The sequence below is a fragment of the Chiloscyllium punctatum genome, chromosome 1 (assembly GCF_047496795.1).
Source record: "Chiloscyllium punctatum isolate Juve2018m chromosome 1, sChiPun1.3, whole genome shotgun sequence".
NCBI lineage: Eukaryota > Metazoa > Chordata > Chondrichthyes > Orectolobiformes > Hemiscylliidae > Chiloscyllium > Chiloscyllium punctatum.
Window position 1 is genome coordinate 94747000 of NC_092739.1, and position 17539 is coordinate 94764538.

The following is a 17539-nucleotide window of genomic DNA, read 5'->3' on the forward strand; positions in this document are numbered from 1 at the left end:
AATCCACACAATAGCGCCCTATAAGAGTTTTAAAGTTTCAATGAGGTCACCATTCCGTTTTCAAAACACAATAGTATACAGATTCCTCAATCTTCCTCATAAAACTATCCCAGCCAATCAGGGATTGATTTTGTGAACATCTGTGGCATTCCCTTTATGGGAAGATAAAATCTTTCTTATCTAAGGAGATCAAAACTTAGTCCAATAGATAATACTCATTCCAGTCTCACCAATAATTCCAGCTTAGGTTCTTTATTTCTCTACTTACATTCCACCACTTACCTTTCCTAATGGATGATGCACCTGCATGTGAGCTTTTAGTGGCTCATGAAGGAGGATGACCAGGTCCTTTTAGACAACACTTTGTAACCTTTCATCATTTAAGAAATATTCTGTTCTTCTGTATCTATTTTCTTAGTGGAGGTGTACAATTTCCCACTTATTCACATCATATTCTCTCTGCTGTGCTCTTGGCCATTCACTTACCCCTTCCAGGTCTGCTTGAAGCCTCTTTGTATCTTCCTCACGACTTGCGATCTACTTATGTTCTTCCCCAAATATGGCAATATTACAACTGGTCCTTGTTTGCAGGTATTTTCTAAGCAATCTGTTCAGAGATGTCATTAAACATCTCTGAAGCAAGTGGATCACTAACCTGGGCCTCCTAGTTTAGAGGTAGGGACACTATCACAGCGCCATAAGAGTCTGCACCAGTTATCCTGACTTCCACACTTCTTAATAAAGTAGCCTTCAAAACTGCAACGTCCCCAGAAAGCTTTTTGAGCGATTTAAGTACTTGTTGATGTAAATATTTCACCCATAACCAACTTGCTTAGAGATGTTATTACAATCATCTGGAACAGATGGGACTTGAGTCTTGGCCTCTGGCTCAGAGGTAAGGACACTGCCACTTTGATACAGAGCCTTCCGCAGTTATTTATTCATTTATTGTTATATTTATTCATATCGATTGTGAGCAATACTAAATATATTATCATCAAGACCATGAGCTCTAACTTTGTTTATTGACTCCCTTTGTGGGAACGCCGTATTAACCTTCTGAATTCATTAGTTCACTTTTATCTATGCTACAAATAAAATCCTCATAAAAAACTTCCAAGGTATTTGTGAGACATTCTTTACCTTTCATAAATCCCAATTTTTCCATTTTTTTAAATGTCCATCATATCCTTTACAATATATCATAACATTCTGCTTGTTACTGACAGCAAACTAATAGGTCCGTAGTTTACCATTTACCCCCTCTCTTTCTTCTTAAATAGTGGGTCGCTTTTGCTACTTTCCAGTCTCCATGAGCCTTTCCAGAATCTAGAGAATTCTGAAGTGCATCCACTATCACTCTAGCCACCTCCTCAACATTCGGGCATGTAGTTTATTTGGTCCAGGAGATTTAGCAAGCTTCACTTGGAATAATCTTTTCAAGTAATATCTCTTCAGTAATATTAATTTCATTTCTTCAGTTTCACAATCTCTTGGTCACCTAGTCTTTACTGGAGATTTTCTGTATCTTCTTCCGTAAAGACAGATACAAAGTAATTGTTCAGTTTTCCTGTCAAATCTCTGTTCTCTTGTCTCTGATAGTGGTCACTCATTTGTCCTAGCTAATCTTTTCTTTTTGGCATAATTAGAAACTTTTGCAGTCCACCTTTAAGGTTTTTTCTTGCTTGCGTTTTCTTTTCTCCTTCCTTTATCAGCTTCTTTGTCATTCTTTGCTGTGTTGTCAAATGCTCCTATCCCAGGTTTACCACTTTTTCTTGGCATCCTTATCAGCTATGGCCTTTCCACACTGATTCACATTTCCCATTGGGTTTTAATGCTTTAGAGAGTTGCATATCTGTCGTAAGCCATGGTGTACTTCATTAAATCCTTGACATTGTCAGCTGTCAAATCCTTTAGTGTGTTTTTGCACAACGCAGAAGCCAATTCACCCCTCATACCTTCAGCTTCCCTTTTACAGATCTAATACACTAGTTTCAGATTGAGTTGTGTATTATGTTCACTATTTCCCAAAGGCTTTTTAATAGCAAAGTTATTAATTAGCCCATTCTCATTATGCATTGCCACATCTAAAACAGGCCAATCCTTAGTTAGTTCCTCCATGTACTACACCAGAAATGTAACTCATCCACACTCCAAGCATTAATACTAATAAGGTTAACCCAGTCTATATGCGGTGCTGGAAAAGCACAGTAGATCAGGCAGCATCCAAGCAGCAGGTCTTCTTCTCCTCGGCTGCTACCTGACCTGCTGTGCTTTTCCAGCATCACACTCTCGACTCTAATCTCCAGCATGTGCAGTCCTCACTTTCGCTTAACCCAGTCTATATGTAGAATGAAGTCACCCATTATTACTGTGCTACCCACATTAAATGCATCACCAAATTCTTGATGTGTACCATGCTTAACACTACCAATATCGGTCCCAATACGTAAGAAATCTGATGCCCTCTCTCTTCCGCCAGTTCTCCAGCTGTAATTGAATCCGCGTTTAATTGCTCAACTCTCCTTTGCCACTCACTACCAGGCGGGAATAATCCTGAGATTACTTAATTCTCATTCAAGCTCCCTACCATCTGCTTTCTGAACATTATCCCCTTCCAGGCAAATTTCCTGGAGACTGAGACACATGTATGAGCACAGATAGCCCTGTTTGTTTTCTTAAACAATAAATCCCCTATCAGTGTTTGGTTTTCACTTGACCTCCTCCCCTCCTATGCAGCTGATCCAACCCTGGCTCCTTGGACATAGTGTTGACTACATGCCTCTGAGGAACCATCACACTCACCAATTTCAAAAGCTGATTATTGAATCAAATCCTTTTAGGGGCCTCCTGCACTATCTGCCTGGTTATCTTAGGCTGCCAGCCAGTCACCCATTCCCTATCTCCCAGTGTGCCCTTAACCCAGAGTGTGATCACCTCCCTGTTGTGCTATCCACATGGTTCACAGATGCTCTACAATGACCCTGACCTCTGCACGAGTTCTCAAACCCAGAGCTCAAGCCAGTGATATATCCCACAGGTGTGTTTGCCTGGAATACACCGTCATTTGTACCTTCCCACTTGCCACATCTGTACATTTGGCTCATCTAAGCTGTCTGCCATATTTATGCTTCATAAACTATTTATTGTAAGTAAAGTCATCTGTCAGTTATTCATTGACCAACTCCTTCTGTTGCACTGAAGCAAGAACTAAATTCCTGTGAGTGAAAAAAAAGTAGTATCTCCTCTAACCATCAGCCAATTTCACACACAGCAAACCTATATCTGCCTACTGTTTCCAATCTGCAATCAATTTTCGAAGGCTGTGTCCTTGTTCTTACAGTGCTTTTTAATCAGATATTTTTTGTTAGAAGTAGCAAAACAAATTTCCTTTGGTACATTACAATTGGAAAGCAGTAAAGTTTTAGGAAAAATTTCATTCTTGAAGGATTGATGTGAATGGTAGATTTCAAATGCCTTGCGCAATTTAAAGGTCGACGCATTAAATTAAGGCAAAGCCCGGTTAATGAGAGAAATTATGTAAGCATCAAGGCAAGAGTCAAGAATTCAGCTGCTGCCTTTGTTTAATCAATCACATTTTGTTTTCCTTTTATCCTCCCTAGGAAGGCACAGCCTGCAGGCATCTCTGCAGATGTCGTCAGAGGAGCTCCTTAGTCGTTTTACTAAGGCATGCTTGAACAATGCAGGGAGAAATAAGAAATATTTGGCAGCATTTCATAATAAGCAGATTGTGATACAGGAATAAAACGTGTAATGAACAATGAGACTCTTGTCATTACATGCCAGTAAAATATGAAGCTTAGCTAAGCTTTTGCATAGAGTTTAAGTGAAGAGAAAATGATCATTTTATAGCATTTAATTGAGTATTGTAGAAAACCCCTAATCCCTGAGGATATGCTTGCCGTTTGGCCAATCAGCAGCTGGTACCTAGCTTTTCTAGGAGCACACTCTTGTCTCTGTTCCTCTGAGTAAGAATTCATTGGTTGTCATGTCTGCAAAGTAGGTGGGTTCACCGAATAGCATGCATGGTAGCTGTGTGTTCAGGCCCTTATTTGGTATCTGTTAGCAGAACCAGTCCCTCCAGCAGAGAAGCATCCTCACATACATTATTCACTAACTAGTATTTCAAGGAGATTCTTGTCCATAGATATCTATCCAAATCACTTCCTATAGTTAGGATTTTCCATTGATTTTTACTGTATTTCCACAAATGACTACGTTATACCAAACAAGTGATAAAGCACTGGGATTAAAGAACCATATGTTCCAGATTTACTTGCTGCATAAATATCTGATTTACTGATTTCTGGGACTGCGTCGATTCAAATCTTTTGGGAACTTCAGATTTTAATACATTTCTTAGTGCTCTTTTTTGTGAGAACACTTGCAAGATGCCTGAAGCTAATTATTTGCTTTCTGTTTCATGGGGCTATATAAAGGTATGTAAACCAAATCTGCTTTCATCCTGACATAAAAGTTAAAGTAATTTATTCTAATAATGAGATTACAATTTGAACTGCCTAATTTTACTGTTACCTCTGTGAACAAATGTCTTTTACTGTAAATGTAAGCTGCCCTCTTTCCTGTATAGATTGCATATAGCTTTACACTTGCCTTTGTTAGTTCAGATGGATATGGTGGTAATTCTGAAACTGCAGGAACACTTTTCTATCAAGGGCTCTCTGAGAGACAATGGAGTATTTTGATTTTGAAACAATCCTGCAATTTTTTTTCTTTTCTAAATTAGCTTTTTTTCGATCATTTTATTATGTATTGTGAGTTGTATTAATTAGGTATGCTTACTGTAATTTAGTCAGTCTTATGCTTCGCTAAACAGTGAGCATGGCAATTAGTACATCAAGAACATATTTGATATATTGCTACTTCCAGTGAGAATTGAATAATCCAATATTTTGAAGTTTATTAGCAGAAAATGCATATATTGGTGTCCAGTTTAATCTGTAAAATTTCTTCCCAGCAATGTATGAGTACTGAAATTTCTCAGGATGTGTATTAATGAGGATATAACCCCAAAAAAGTTACGGGTAAATGTATTAAACCCTAGTAATTAATAGAAATACTTTTTCAAACATTGTTAAGCGTAAAATTCCTAAGAACAACAGCACCAATCATGATTCAACTGACTGGTGAATTAATAATTAGGTAAATTATCACATAATCAAAAAATAATTCTGTCCTTTCTTAATGGTTCACACTTAGATCATGTAATTGACCCTCTTATAATCTGACTTTCTTTGTTTATGAATATATTTCAAACTAGATCTTGAACATTCTGCTTGACTGATCTTTCTTTTGCATATAATAACTATTACTTAGAGAAATTAAGATAAGATTTTGATCTTCTCAATTCTTTCTATTGTTGCTAATTAATCATAACGTGACATAATGTTGATTGAAAATAATGGGTTTAAATTTTAAAACTATTGTATTAAAATATTGAGATAGATCCAAGTTGCTTTTCCCACACACCACCCACCTACCACCATTTTGACATTGAAGTTTGCTTGCTCAAGCCATCTTATCATGTGATGGCAATGTGCTTAAATTGCTGTCAAGCCTCATCTGCTAGCTATAGATCAATTGCTTGTTTTTTGTTGAAATGCAATCCAGTTGAGTATGATATCAGTAAGGCAACAGACTAATCGATCTGGCCAATTGCTTTGGTTTGCATTCTAAATAAAACAATCAATTTGAAGTCTGATAATATCTCCAAACAATATTATCAAAAAACATACAGTTTCTTAACTTAATTTTCTCTGAAGTAACTGGTTCTCTTGCTTAGTTTTTTTTAATGAAATTGGCTCAACAGATCCACATCTAATTTGAAAATAAGCAGGAAGTCTTCATTTTAAATGACTACCACTCCGATGAGTTGAATCTTTTCATGGAACAATGTGAAAATTTGGAAGTTGCATTTGCATTATGCAGTTGTATTACACATTAGTTACCATTTGTTTTCTGCTTCTCCATTTATCGTCAAATATAGTTCTTTTATTTTACTCACTTCTTTAGATTATCAGGCTCCAAATAATAAATAATAAAAAATGGGAACAAGAGTAGGCTATTCAGCCCCTCAGCCTGCTTCACCATTCAGTAGGATATAGCTGATCCAACATTCCTCATATCCACTTTCTTGCCTTTTCCCTGTAACCCTTGATTCTGTACTGATCAAGAATCTATCTCAGCTTTCAATTTTCAGGAGGGTTCTGCCCATACAGCTCTCTGTAGCAAGAAATTCCAAAGACTCTCAACTCTTTGAGAGAAGAAATTCCTCATCATGAATTCAGTCAATCCAGTGTTAAATAGGTGCCCCTTTAGTCTGAGCATATGCCCTTAGGTCCTAGACTGCCCCATGAGGGAGAATATCCTCTTAGCATTTGCCCTGTCAAGGCCTTTAAGAATCTGATATGTTTCAATAAGATCACCTCTCATTCTTCAAAGGTTCAATATGAATTGCGTCCCAACCTGTTTAATCTTATAAGACAATCCCTTCATACTAGGGATCATCTGACTGAAACTTCTTTGACCCGCCTTCATTGAAATATATTTCTTTAAATCATGGGACCAAAACTGGTCGCAATATTCCAGATGTGCTCTGACCAGCACTTTGTTCAGTTGTAATAAGACTCTCCTACTCTTTTACTTCAATCCCCTTGAAATAAGGGCCAATATGTCATTAGGCTTCCTGATTGCCTGCTGCATCTGTGTGCCTGCCCTATGATTCTACCTGAAAGGATAGACAAATGGCCATTCTGTGACTAGCTAGTTCCAAGACGAAAGCAATGACAAAGCTCTGCCAATTTCCTTTAACACTCACTGACCTCATTATCTTGCCTACTGTCTCATCTGATATCGTTCCTGGTTAATGTAAACTGATTAACCCTTGAGTACCTGAGCCAACTGAAGGAAGAAGATTTCAAATTTGAGCATTGCTAAATGAAGACAAAAAGTCAAAGGTTTTAACCTTACACTCATTGGAATTAGGAGGCAAGAAACAGACTTGTAAAAAAGACATCAGTTAATCCAGCATGAGAACAGGATGCTGATTGATGAGGCTATTGTTAGTGTGAAAATGCAGCAGGGAGAATTAATTGTCGATCTTAGTTCTCAGCAAAGGCAAATGGACTCAAATTGGTCAAGAGAATATTACCAGGGGAATACAGCAGTCATTGGCAATTTCCAAGACCCTTTTATTTGCAATGAAAAAGGTGCAATGTATGTACAAGTTTCTTTTTCCTATATAAGACAGGCTGCTATGGTATAATTGTGCATAAATGTCTCACACTGAAAGCCAGACTAATAATCTTAAATTAGATTCTGATGTCATTCTTAGCAGTGTCTGGATTATTTAATAAATTATTTTTGATATCAGAATCACTTCTAATGCAGAACGTACTGTTCTATGACTTGCAAGCACTGGCAGTTTGTACATGATTAGCATGCTGCCCAAGTGAATGTTCAATGGGATGTGTTTTTCATATGGTCCATCAGTTTTTGGGACATGCAGCCTACATATCTGGCATCACATCTGTGTTGAAACCCATTACTCATCTATGTGGCAGGCAAGACATTATTTTAGCTTAATGGTGGAATGGTGAAAACAACTTGTGGGTTTGCTGAACATAGCAGCATGAAACAGGTTGCTTGGTCTGTTGCTCAATATTTTGAGACACCATCCCCTTTTCTGGGTAAACTGGGTACTGATTGGATACAGAAGTGATGAACACAGGTCCATTCATGAGTTTTCATAACTTAACAAATGATTATTTGATCAAGGCAGCCATCATTATGCAAGATAGCTTTGATACTCTCTCTCTCTCCATTCACTTTGGATGGTTAGCAGAGGCTAGGGCTTTTTCCATGAGATTGAGATTAAGATTGATCTCGTCGCTCAAGGAACAGTAGGAATTTCAATGAGTATAGACCAGTGAAGGTAGACATTCAGTAGACTGAAATAGAGAGCTAATTGTCGGTTTTCTTACCAGTATATGAGAAAAAAAAGGGGCCTGTTTAATTGCTCATTTTAATGGTAAATTTGTGTGCAAGGAGAAAGTTATTAAGCTAAGTAAAGTAATTCTTGGATGCAGCTGCAAATATTGTAGCATGTCATCTAAATATTGGAAGTATTCAAGGAAATCCCATAGAAATACCATATATTTGAAAACTACACAAATTACTAAATTCATGAGATCATTCAAAGCAGATTCAAATACTGTGGCACATATAGGTTGCCACGATCTGGTGATAAAATACGAATGTTAGTAGCTTCAAGTGATACATTATTAATTGAGCCAACAATGTCAAAAGAGCACATGAACATTTTATTGTTCCCACTATGTAGATCTTGCATGACCTTTACAAAAGTAAAGGAATCATTCATGCTATATTTGGACAACTCATTTAAAATTAGTTGCAACCAATTTGCAACTCAGCCTTTTAATCCTTTTATGTTATGGAAAATTTCTCAGATAAAATTGAGCATAAAGACACATCACTTTTGTATGTCTTGGGTTACCCACACATGCACGGCTTCAGTGAGCCATGTGCTCAAATCCTACAATATATCTCACCAAACAGGTGACTAGCCTTGCATAAGGTCTTTGCGCAACTTATCCTCAAGCATGGCTATATTGTCATGTTCAGAGACAGGTTGTAAACTTGGAACCATCATTAAGCACTGTTGGCATTTTGTATCTGTACTCACCTGTGTGATATATGACTACTGTAACACAGTCCATTTTTAGATTTGATTTTTGATCAAGTGTTTAAACAAACTTGAGTCAATGACCAACGTCAAGGTGTGCGGAGCCACAATTTGAATTTTCCCAATGACTTCCACCACCTGACATTTTTATCGGATTTTGAATTGTGGTTGTGAAACTGACGCAATAAAACTCGGCTTTGAAAGTTTACTTTGAATGAACTGCTCATCTTACAACTTATTAAAATTTTTGAACAACCAGAGCTATTTGTTGTATCAAAGTCAAAAGCTTTAATCCACTCTAAGTCTCTTAATCTTATGTAAATGAATATGCAGACATAGAAAATACACATCACAGGAAGAGGAAGCTATTATGGAGCAATGAAAGTATCAATCAAACTATTCTTGGTGCTCAGACCAATATTTATAATGAGGCCCTCTGACAACTGTATCCATAAAACAGTTAGAATTGTTTCCATCTCATTATTTTTCATTATGAATGCTTGGCTGAATCCCAGGAATGTTTAATTCGCTCAAGACGGGTCTGTTGGAAGAGCTATGGGGAACTGCAAGCTTTGTTTGATCGACTCACAAACTCTTAGCATTTGCCTGTACCTGCGTTTTTGTTTTTGCCACTGTTTACCTATTATTTACTTATCTATGCTACTTAACTCTGTGATCTGCCAGTATTGCTTGCAATAAAGCTTTTCCCTGTGCCTCGGTACACGTGACAATAAATTCAATTCATTCATTCATTTTTATTACCTTGCAATAAATTATTGTTTCATTGAGGCGTTTTTAAAAAAAAGATGTGTTTATTCAGTCCATGAATCAATATGCAAAATGGAGTAAAGCTTTTGAAATTGATACTATAAATGGTCCTAGTTGATTAACATTTTTGTGAGGCTGTATATAAGGAATAGGTTTTCTTTTGCAGTGAGTTTTTTAAATTCTCTACTGATTTTCCATTTTCAGTACATTTCAAATACTTGTCAGACTTGTCAAACTCTTATTGGCTGTGGACATGGTGAATACTGGAAAAGTGGGTATGGAGGATGCTTGGAAGACATTGAAGTAAAACATGGAGTAATGGAAGGATATAGGTTGGCGAAGAAGTGACATTATGGAAGGGATGTGAAGCATCATGGGTTTTTGAGGGGGCATTGAAGATTTTGGGGTTTTAGGATATGGCGGGAATATGGGGATAGATGAGTTGGGAGCCTATGGCATGTAGGGAACTGTGACATTGCCAATAAAGTTCAGTCATACCTCCTATTTGGCTGGCCTTGGCACCGTCCACCAATATCACAACCTCACCCAGCTTGGGAAGCTGCATACCTGAATTTGCACACACCATGTGTCACAGAGCCAAAACAATCTGTGGAACTATGAGGGTGCAACAAGTTTGAGATTGTAAGGCCAGGAAACGCTGTGACTCACCTCCCGCAAAATGAAGGGGAAGATCCAGCCCCATCTCAGTTGGGAGTTTACTGTTGGCAGCAGCGGCCTTAGGTTACATTTGGACAGGTTGATCAGGAATCCTGTATGATTATTATCCTGCTACCTCCTAAAATTAGGTAAATATCTAACTATTCTTTTCGAAAGATGCAAATCACTACCAAGATTAAAATAAGAGAACAATGCTTAATCTTTTAATGTGGAAAGCCAACTATTTAATTCCAATAATCCCCTTTCCAAACAGTCAACATGCTTCCTGGGCGCTGATGGTTCCAATCAATAATTTATGACTGTAGCCTCTGTTCTAAAGTTCACTGTCTGCACATTGTGGGGAAATTCTGTTCCTCTGTTAATGTTGTGAATAATACAAAAACTCAGCTTGTGAAGAATTACAGATTCCAGCTGAATTGCCCACTCTCCATAAATGTTAATGTGTTCGTATATTCTGACCTCACTGCTTGTTTGTCAAGTATTTGATTACCTTCAATCAAAGGGAACATTATAATTCTTAAATGGTTTCTAAATGCTCCTTTGTTTCAGCTCTAGCCTTCATTTTGAATAGGTACTTAACTGTCAAATAATGATGAGAATTTAAAAGTGATACTGTCTTCCTTTGAACTATGCAGACTCAACTTGCAAATTAGCTTTTAGTAATGTTGGATTTCCCCTTTAAGGCCCTGCAGAATAATTCCGTCGCTTCTGATAAGAACAAAACTTACAGGTGTACAGTTGACCCAAGTGTGTTTCTGTTAATGATATATAAGTAACTTGTGTCAAAATTGTTGTTGCAACATATTAAAATGAGATGGAATAAATTTGACTGGCACCACTCGACTTGAAAATGTATTGGGGCTCCACTAATTAGTAGCCTACCTTCATGGAGTGTGCTGCCTATCCTCTTCCTAGCCTGGTCTTGGGACAATCTACAAAGGCAGTTGTGTCAGTGTCTCCCCCAGTTTTTCTAAACCTGCTTCTACTGGGCCAAGAATTTTCATCCTCACATTTAAAATGTGCTCCTGATTGGACTATTAAATAGCTGCAGCAGTCACATCCAAACTACTCACAAGAGGGGATAAAAGAAGCAGAGATAAACCAAATACAATTGTAAAAGGAAGTTGATGAAAAATCAGAAAACGGTTAGACTATAGAATGGTTTTTCGACGTTCATTGCAGGAGCACAACATTTGCCTTTCTTATTAAATATAAAATTCTCTTATTGCAACATAGAATATGCAAGAGCACTTGACCAGGTAGATACTGACAGCGAAAATAGAAATTGTTGACAAAACTCTGTGGGAGGAATGCAGAGTTTAGCTTTGAGTCCAGTGACTCTTCCTTCGAACCTTCATGCTGACGAGTACTCTTCCTCTCATAGGGGAAATATGGAAATAGGGAGTGGGAAGTTTCACGGTTTCAGAATAAGCGGTTTCCCATTTCAGACAGAATTAAGGAGGAATTTCTTCCTCCAGAGTGTTCAAAGAAACTGTAGAGCTATATAAAGAGACCATTCATCCCACTGTGTCTGTGCTAGCTGAATAAACGAGCTACCCTTTCTAATCCCACTTTCCATTATTTAGTCCATAGCCTTAAAGATTTTTCCATAACTGCCCTCTTATCCTTCTATCATTCATCTTAAATCTGTGGCACTAGGTAAATGACATCTCCGCTAGGGGAAGCAGATCTTCTCTGTTCACTCTGTCCAACCTCTGCATTGTTTTGTACACCTCGATTAAATCACCTCCTCAGCCTTCTCCTCTCAAAACAGCTCCACCCTATCCAAACTGTTTCCATAACTGCAATGTTCAAGTCCTGACAACATTCTTGTAAATCTCCCTCTATATGTTTAGGACAATGATGTCCTTCCTGTAATGTGACCACAAGTGCGCACAAAACCCCAACTGTGGCCTAACCAGTATTGTGAAAAGTTCCAGCATTATATCTCTGTTTTTCTATTAAATACCTTGCCCACTGAAGTAAACCATGCCATATGCCACCTTTACCATCTTTTCCAGCTGGCTGCCACCTTCAGGAAACTGTGGATATGCACTCCAAGGTATCTTACTTCCTCCAACCCTCTCAATATTATCCTATTTTACTCTTTATTCCCAAATAAAAAAAGGCACATTTTGGGTATCTTCCTATTTCTTGGAAATATGAATGATTTTGATATAAATGTGGGAAGCATGTTTGGGAAATTTGCATATGACACAAAAATTGTCTGGATAGCTGATAGTGAAAAAGATTGCTACTGATTACAGGATGAGTGCATTTATTGGTTTCTTCCAAATATCTCCCATTACTCCACTGGCCCTTATTAATTCTTCATACTCAAACTTTTACTATTGATAATGTACAGAACCAATGAGCCATTGTCAAGTCTGGCACATATTTGAATGATCCTGAAACTGATGCCATAAGCAGAAGCTTTGAAAGAACTCATCAGCTGACAACATTTTACACATCTATTAGTCTCAGGTGTTTATAGTATCAATGTCAGAAGCTTTTATCCACTTCAAACCTCTTATTTCTGTGTAAATAAACCAGTTGTTAAAACCACAAAGGAGTAACTTATTGCAAGTTAATAAAGTGGTCAGCCAAACAAAGCGCTCTCCTTTGCAAGCTATGCCAACATTGCCTGCTAGTCATTCTTGAGATTCAGCCAGACATTCATAAAGAGGCCATCTGGGAACTAAACACAGAAGCAGACTTCCATTTTTTTCCCCCACGTGGCCCATTATAAATGCCTGGTTAAACTCCCAGAATTCCAGGGATGGTATGGGCAGAGGCACAATTTGTAATTCCCAAATTGCTAAGATCATGAATCGCAGAATTAGGTCCTGTCTAGAATTTTCATTGGCTTTCCTACATGCTCAGATTGCACAAGCATTCTGCCCAAAGAATATAAAGAAAATAGAATAGCTAAAAATATGTATGGATCAAACATAATTGGGCCGAGGGTGCATCTGATTGGTTGATAGCAAACACATTGATTAAAATCTCATTTAATTTTAAGTCAAGTACCATATTATGACAGAAAATATTGATTTATTAATTTTCTTTTGTTTTTACAGTTCAAGAGGATGCTCAATCGGGAGCTTACTCACCTCTCTGAGATGAGCCGTTCTGGAAACCAGGTCTCTGAGTTCATATCCAGTACATTTTTGGGTGAGTATTGCTCAAAGCATAATCTATACTGAATGTTTAGTGAGAGCTATGGTGAATTTGCTGAGCGACCTCATTATTAACTATGCCTAACCTTTCTAAGAAGAATTATTTCAGAACACATCGTTATATGTATCAATAATGTCATAGCAACCCATTTAATATATTGCTTCAGAATGCTCCTTAAGAGTGAGTTTAGTGACCCCAATACTCCTCTTGATTCTGCGCCACTGCCTTTTGGATTTTCGATTTGGGTGTGTGGTCTGGATTGGGAGTTAGGGGACAAAGAAAGATTCTAAAAGGGTGCTTCACTCCTGGGGTAGGATGAGGCCTCCAATATTGTCAGCAAAGTTTAAAAATGAAGACGTAAACAGAAAACAGGGGGTGGCATGGTGGCTCAGTGGTTAACACTGCTGCCTCACCAGGGGCCTGGGTTCGATTCCAGCCTCAGGAGAGGGCCTGTGTGGAGTTTGTACAATCCCCACATTTCTGTGTGGGTTTCCTCCCACCATGCATGTTTGGTCAGTTGGCCATGGGAAATTGCCCACAGTGTCCAGGGTTGTGCACGTTGGGTGGATTATCTGCCAGCAGTGCAGAGTTACAAGGATAGGGTAGAGGGGTGGTCTGGGTGAGATGTTGTTTGGAGAGGCGGTGTGGACTTGATGGACTGAGTGGCCTGCTTCCACACTGTCGGGATTCTTTGAAAACTGCTCACACATTGAAGAAAAATAATCTGGGCAGAGTTGTTTTAACTGCGGATAGGTCCAAACCCATTCATTTAAATGGGAGATTTGCCTCCTGGCAGCCCCTGGTCCCTGGTTCTAGAAGGTTCCCTATAATAAAATTCTCAAAGATCATTGCTGGCCAGTTTTAGAATCAATTGTCACGATCAGGGGGACAGTTAGGGGACGGAAAGGGAACCGGCAGGCAATGTAGGGATTCCCTGTGGCCATTCCCCTCAACAATAAGTATACCGTTTTGGATACTGTTGGGGGGGATGGCTTATTAGGGGAAAGCTGTGGGGCACCTGCTGCTCAGAAGGGAAGGGGGAAGAGGAGCAGAGCAGTAGTCATTGGGGACTCGATAGTTAGGGGGACAGATAGGAGGTTCTGTGGGGACGAGAGAGACTCACGGTTGGTGTGTTGCCTCCAGGGTGCCAGGGTCCGTGATGTCTCTGATCATGTTTTTGGGATCCTTTGGGGGCAGGGAGAGCACCTCAAGTCATGGTCCACATTGGAACCAAAGACATAGGTTGGAAGAGAGATGGGGACTTGAGACAAAAATTCAGGGAGCTGGGATGGAAGCTTAGAGCTAGGACAAACAGAGTTGTTTTCTCTGGTTTGCTGCCCGTGCCACGTGCTAGTGAGGTGAGGAATAGGGAGAGAAAGGAGTTGAACACGTGGCTACAGGGATGGTGCAGGAGGGAGGGTTTCGGGTGTTTGGATAATTGGGGCTCTTTCGGGGGTAGGTGGGACCTCTACAAGCAGAATGGTCGTCATCTAAACCAGAGGGGGTACCAATATCCTGGGTGGGAAATTCACTAAAGCTATTAAGGTGGATTTAGACTAGTACAGCAGGGGGATGGGAACCAAAATTGTAGGACAGGTACAGAAGAGGATGAGAGTAGGGAGTTCCCAAATCAAGTATCTGACACTGGCAAGCAAGAACCTGGTTTGAAGTGTGTGTACTTCAACACGAGGAGCATCCGAAATAAAGTGGGTGAACTGGCAGCATGGGTTGGTACCTGGGACTTCGATGTTGTGGCCATTATGGAGACATGGATAGAGCAGGGACAGGAATGGCTGTTGCAGGTTCCGGGATTCAGATGTTTCAGTAAGAACAGAGAAGATGGTAAAGTGGGGGGAGGTGTGGCATTGTTGATCAGGGACAATATTACAGTTGTAGAAAGGATGTGTGGGGACTCGTAACTGAGGTAGTATGGGCTGAGGTTAGAAACAGGAAAGGAGAGGTAACCATGCTGGGAGTTTTCTATAGGCCTCTGAATAGTCCCAGAGATGTAGAGGAAAGGATAGCAAAGATGATTCTCGATAGGAGTGAGAGAGGCAGGGTAGTTGTCATGGGGTGAAAATGTGTTTCTGGAAAAGCGCAGCAGGTCAGGCAGCATCCAAGGAGCAGGAGAATCGATGTTTCGGGCATGAGCCCTTCTTCAGGAATGAGGAGAGGACACTCTCCTCATTCCTGAAGAAGGGCTCATGCCCGAAACGTCAATTCTTCTGCTCCTTGGATGCTGCCTGACCTGCTGCGCTTTTCCAGCAACACATTTTCAGCTCTGATCTCCAGCATCTGCAGTCCTCACTTTATCCTAGTTGTCATGGGGGACTTCAACTATCCAAACATTGACTGGGATCACTACAGTACGAGTACTATTGATGGGTCAGTTTTTGTCCAGTGTGGGCAGGAGGGCTTCCTGACACAGTATGTCGACAGGCCAACAAGGGGTGAAGCCACTTTAGATTTAGTACTGGGTAACGAGCCTGGCCAGGTGTTAGATTTGGAAGTAGGTGAGCACTTTGGAGACAGCGATCACGATTCTGTCAGGTTTACTTTAGTGATGGAAAGGGATAGGTGTATTCCACCAAGCAAGAGTTACAGCTGGGGGAAGGGAAATTACGATGCAATTAGGAAAGATTTAGGAAGCGTAGAACAGGGAAGGAAACTTCAGGGGATGAGCACATTAAAAATGTGGAGCTTATTCAAGGAAAAGCTCCTGTGTGTCCCTGCCCTGTCAGGCAGGGAGGAAGATATAGAACGCGTGTGCCGTGGTTTACTAGGGAAGTGGAATCCCTGGTCAAGAAGAAGGCTTATGTTAGGACAAAATGTGAAAACTCAGTTAGGGCGCTTGAGGGTTACAAGGAAGTCAGGAAAGACCTAAAAAGAGAGCTCAGAAGAGCCAGGAAGGCACATGAGAAATTGTTGGCTGATAAGATCAGGGTTAACCCTAAGGCTTTCCATAGGTATATCAGGAATAAAAGAATGACGAGAGTTAAATTAGGGCCAATCAATGATAATAGTGGGAAGTTGTGTGTGGAATCAGAGGAGATAGGGGAAGCACTAAATAAATATTTTTCAACAGTGTTCGCTATAGAAAATGAAAATGTTGGTGAGGAAGATACAAAGATACTTGCATCTAGACTAGAAGAGATTGAGGTTCACAAGGAAGAGGTATTAGAAATACTGCAGTGTGAAAATAGACAAGTCCCCTGGGCTGGATGGGATCTATCCTAGGATCCTCTGGGAAGCAAGGGAAGAGATTGCCGAGCCTTTGGCATTGATCTTCAAATCATCATTGTCTACAGGAATAGTGCCTGAGGACTGGAGGATAGCAAATGTGGTTCCCTTGTTCAAAAAGGGTAGTAGAGATAACCCTGGTAATTACAGACCAGTGAGTCTCACTTCAGTTGTTGGTAAAGGATTGGAAAAGGTTATAAGAGATAGGATATATAACCATCTAGAAAAGAATAATCTGATCAGGGACAGTCAGCATGGTTTTGTGAAGGGTAGGTTGTGCCTGACGAATCTTATTGACTTTTTTGACAAAGTGACCGAACAGGTAGATGAGAGTAAACCGGTTGATGTGGTGTATATGGATTTCAGCAAGGCGTTCGATAAGGTTCCCCACAGTAGGCTATTATACAAAATGCGGAGGAATGGGATTGTGGGAGACAAAGCAGTTTGGATCAGTAATTGGCTTGCTGAAAGAAAACAGAGGGTTGTAGTTGATGGACCACGTTCATCTTGGTGTCCAGTTACTAGTGGCATACCGCAAGGGTCGGTGTTGGGTCCACTGCTGTTCGTCATTTTTATAAATAACCTGAATGAGGGCTTAGAAGGGTGGGATAGTAAATTTCTGGACGACACTAAGCTCGGTGGAGTTGTGGATAGTGACAAAGGATATAGTAGGTTGCAGAGAGACATAGATAGGATGCAGAGCTGGGCTGAGAGGTGGCAAATGGAGTTTAATGTGGACAAGGTGATACAGTTTGGATGGAGTAATCGGAATGCTAATGGTAAGATTCTTGGGAGTGCAGATGAGCAGAGAGATCTCGGTGTACATGTACACAGATCCCCAAAAGTTGCCACCCAGATTGACAGGGTTGTTAAGAAGATATACAGTGTTTTGGCCTTTATTAATAGAGGGATTGAGTTCCGGAACCA

General features: G+C 39.8%; 1 protein-coding gene across 2 annotated transcripts in view; it reads left to right on the top strand.

Annotated features, from left to right (window-relative positions):
- pde4d (phosphodiesterase 4D, cAMP-specific) overlaps window positions 1-17539 on the top strand; it is a 1329084-nt gene that overhangs the window by 1288494 nt on the left and 23051 nt on the right. The window contains exons 1-2 of one of the 2 annotated variants that reach the window (XM_072571169.1): window positions 4126-4460; window positions 13273-13366. In XM_072571169.1, coding sequence (XP_072427270.1) covers window positions 4413-4460; window positions 13273-13366 — 142 coding nt within the window. In that variant the 5' untranslated portion in view covers window positions 4126-4412. Of the gene's footprint in view, window positions 1-4125; window positions 4461-13272; window positions 13367-17539 lie in introns of those variants that run through there. The other variant, XM_072571159.1, reaches the window with a different exon arrangement.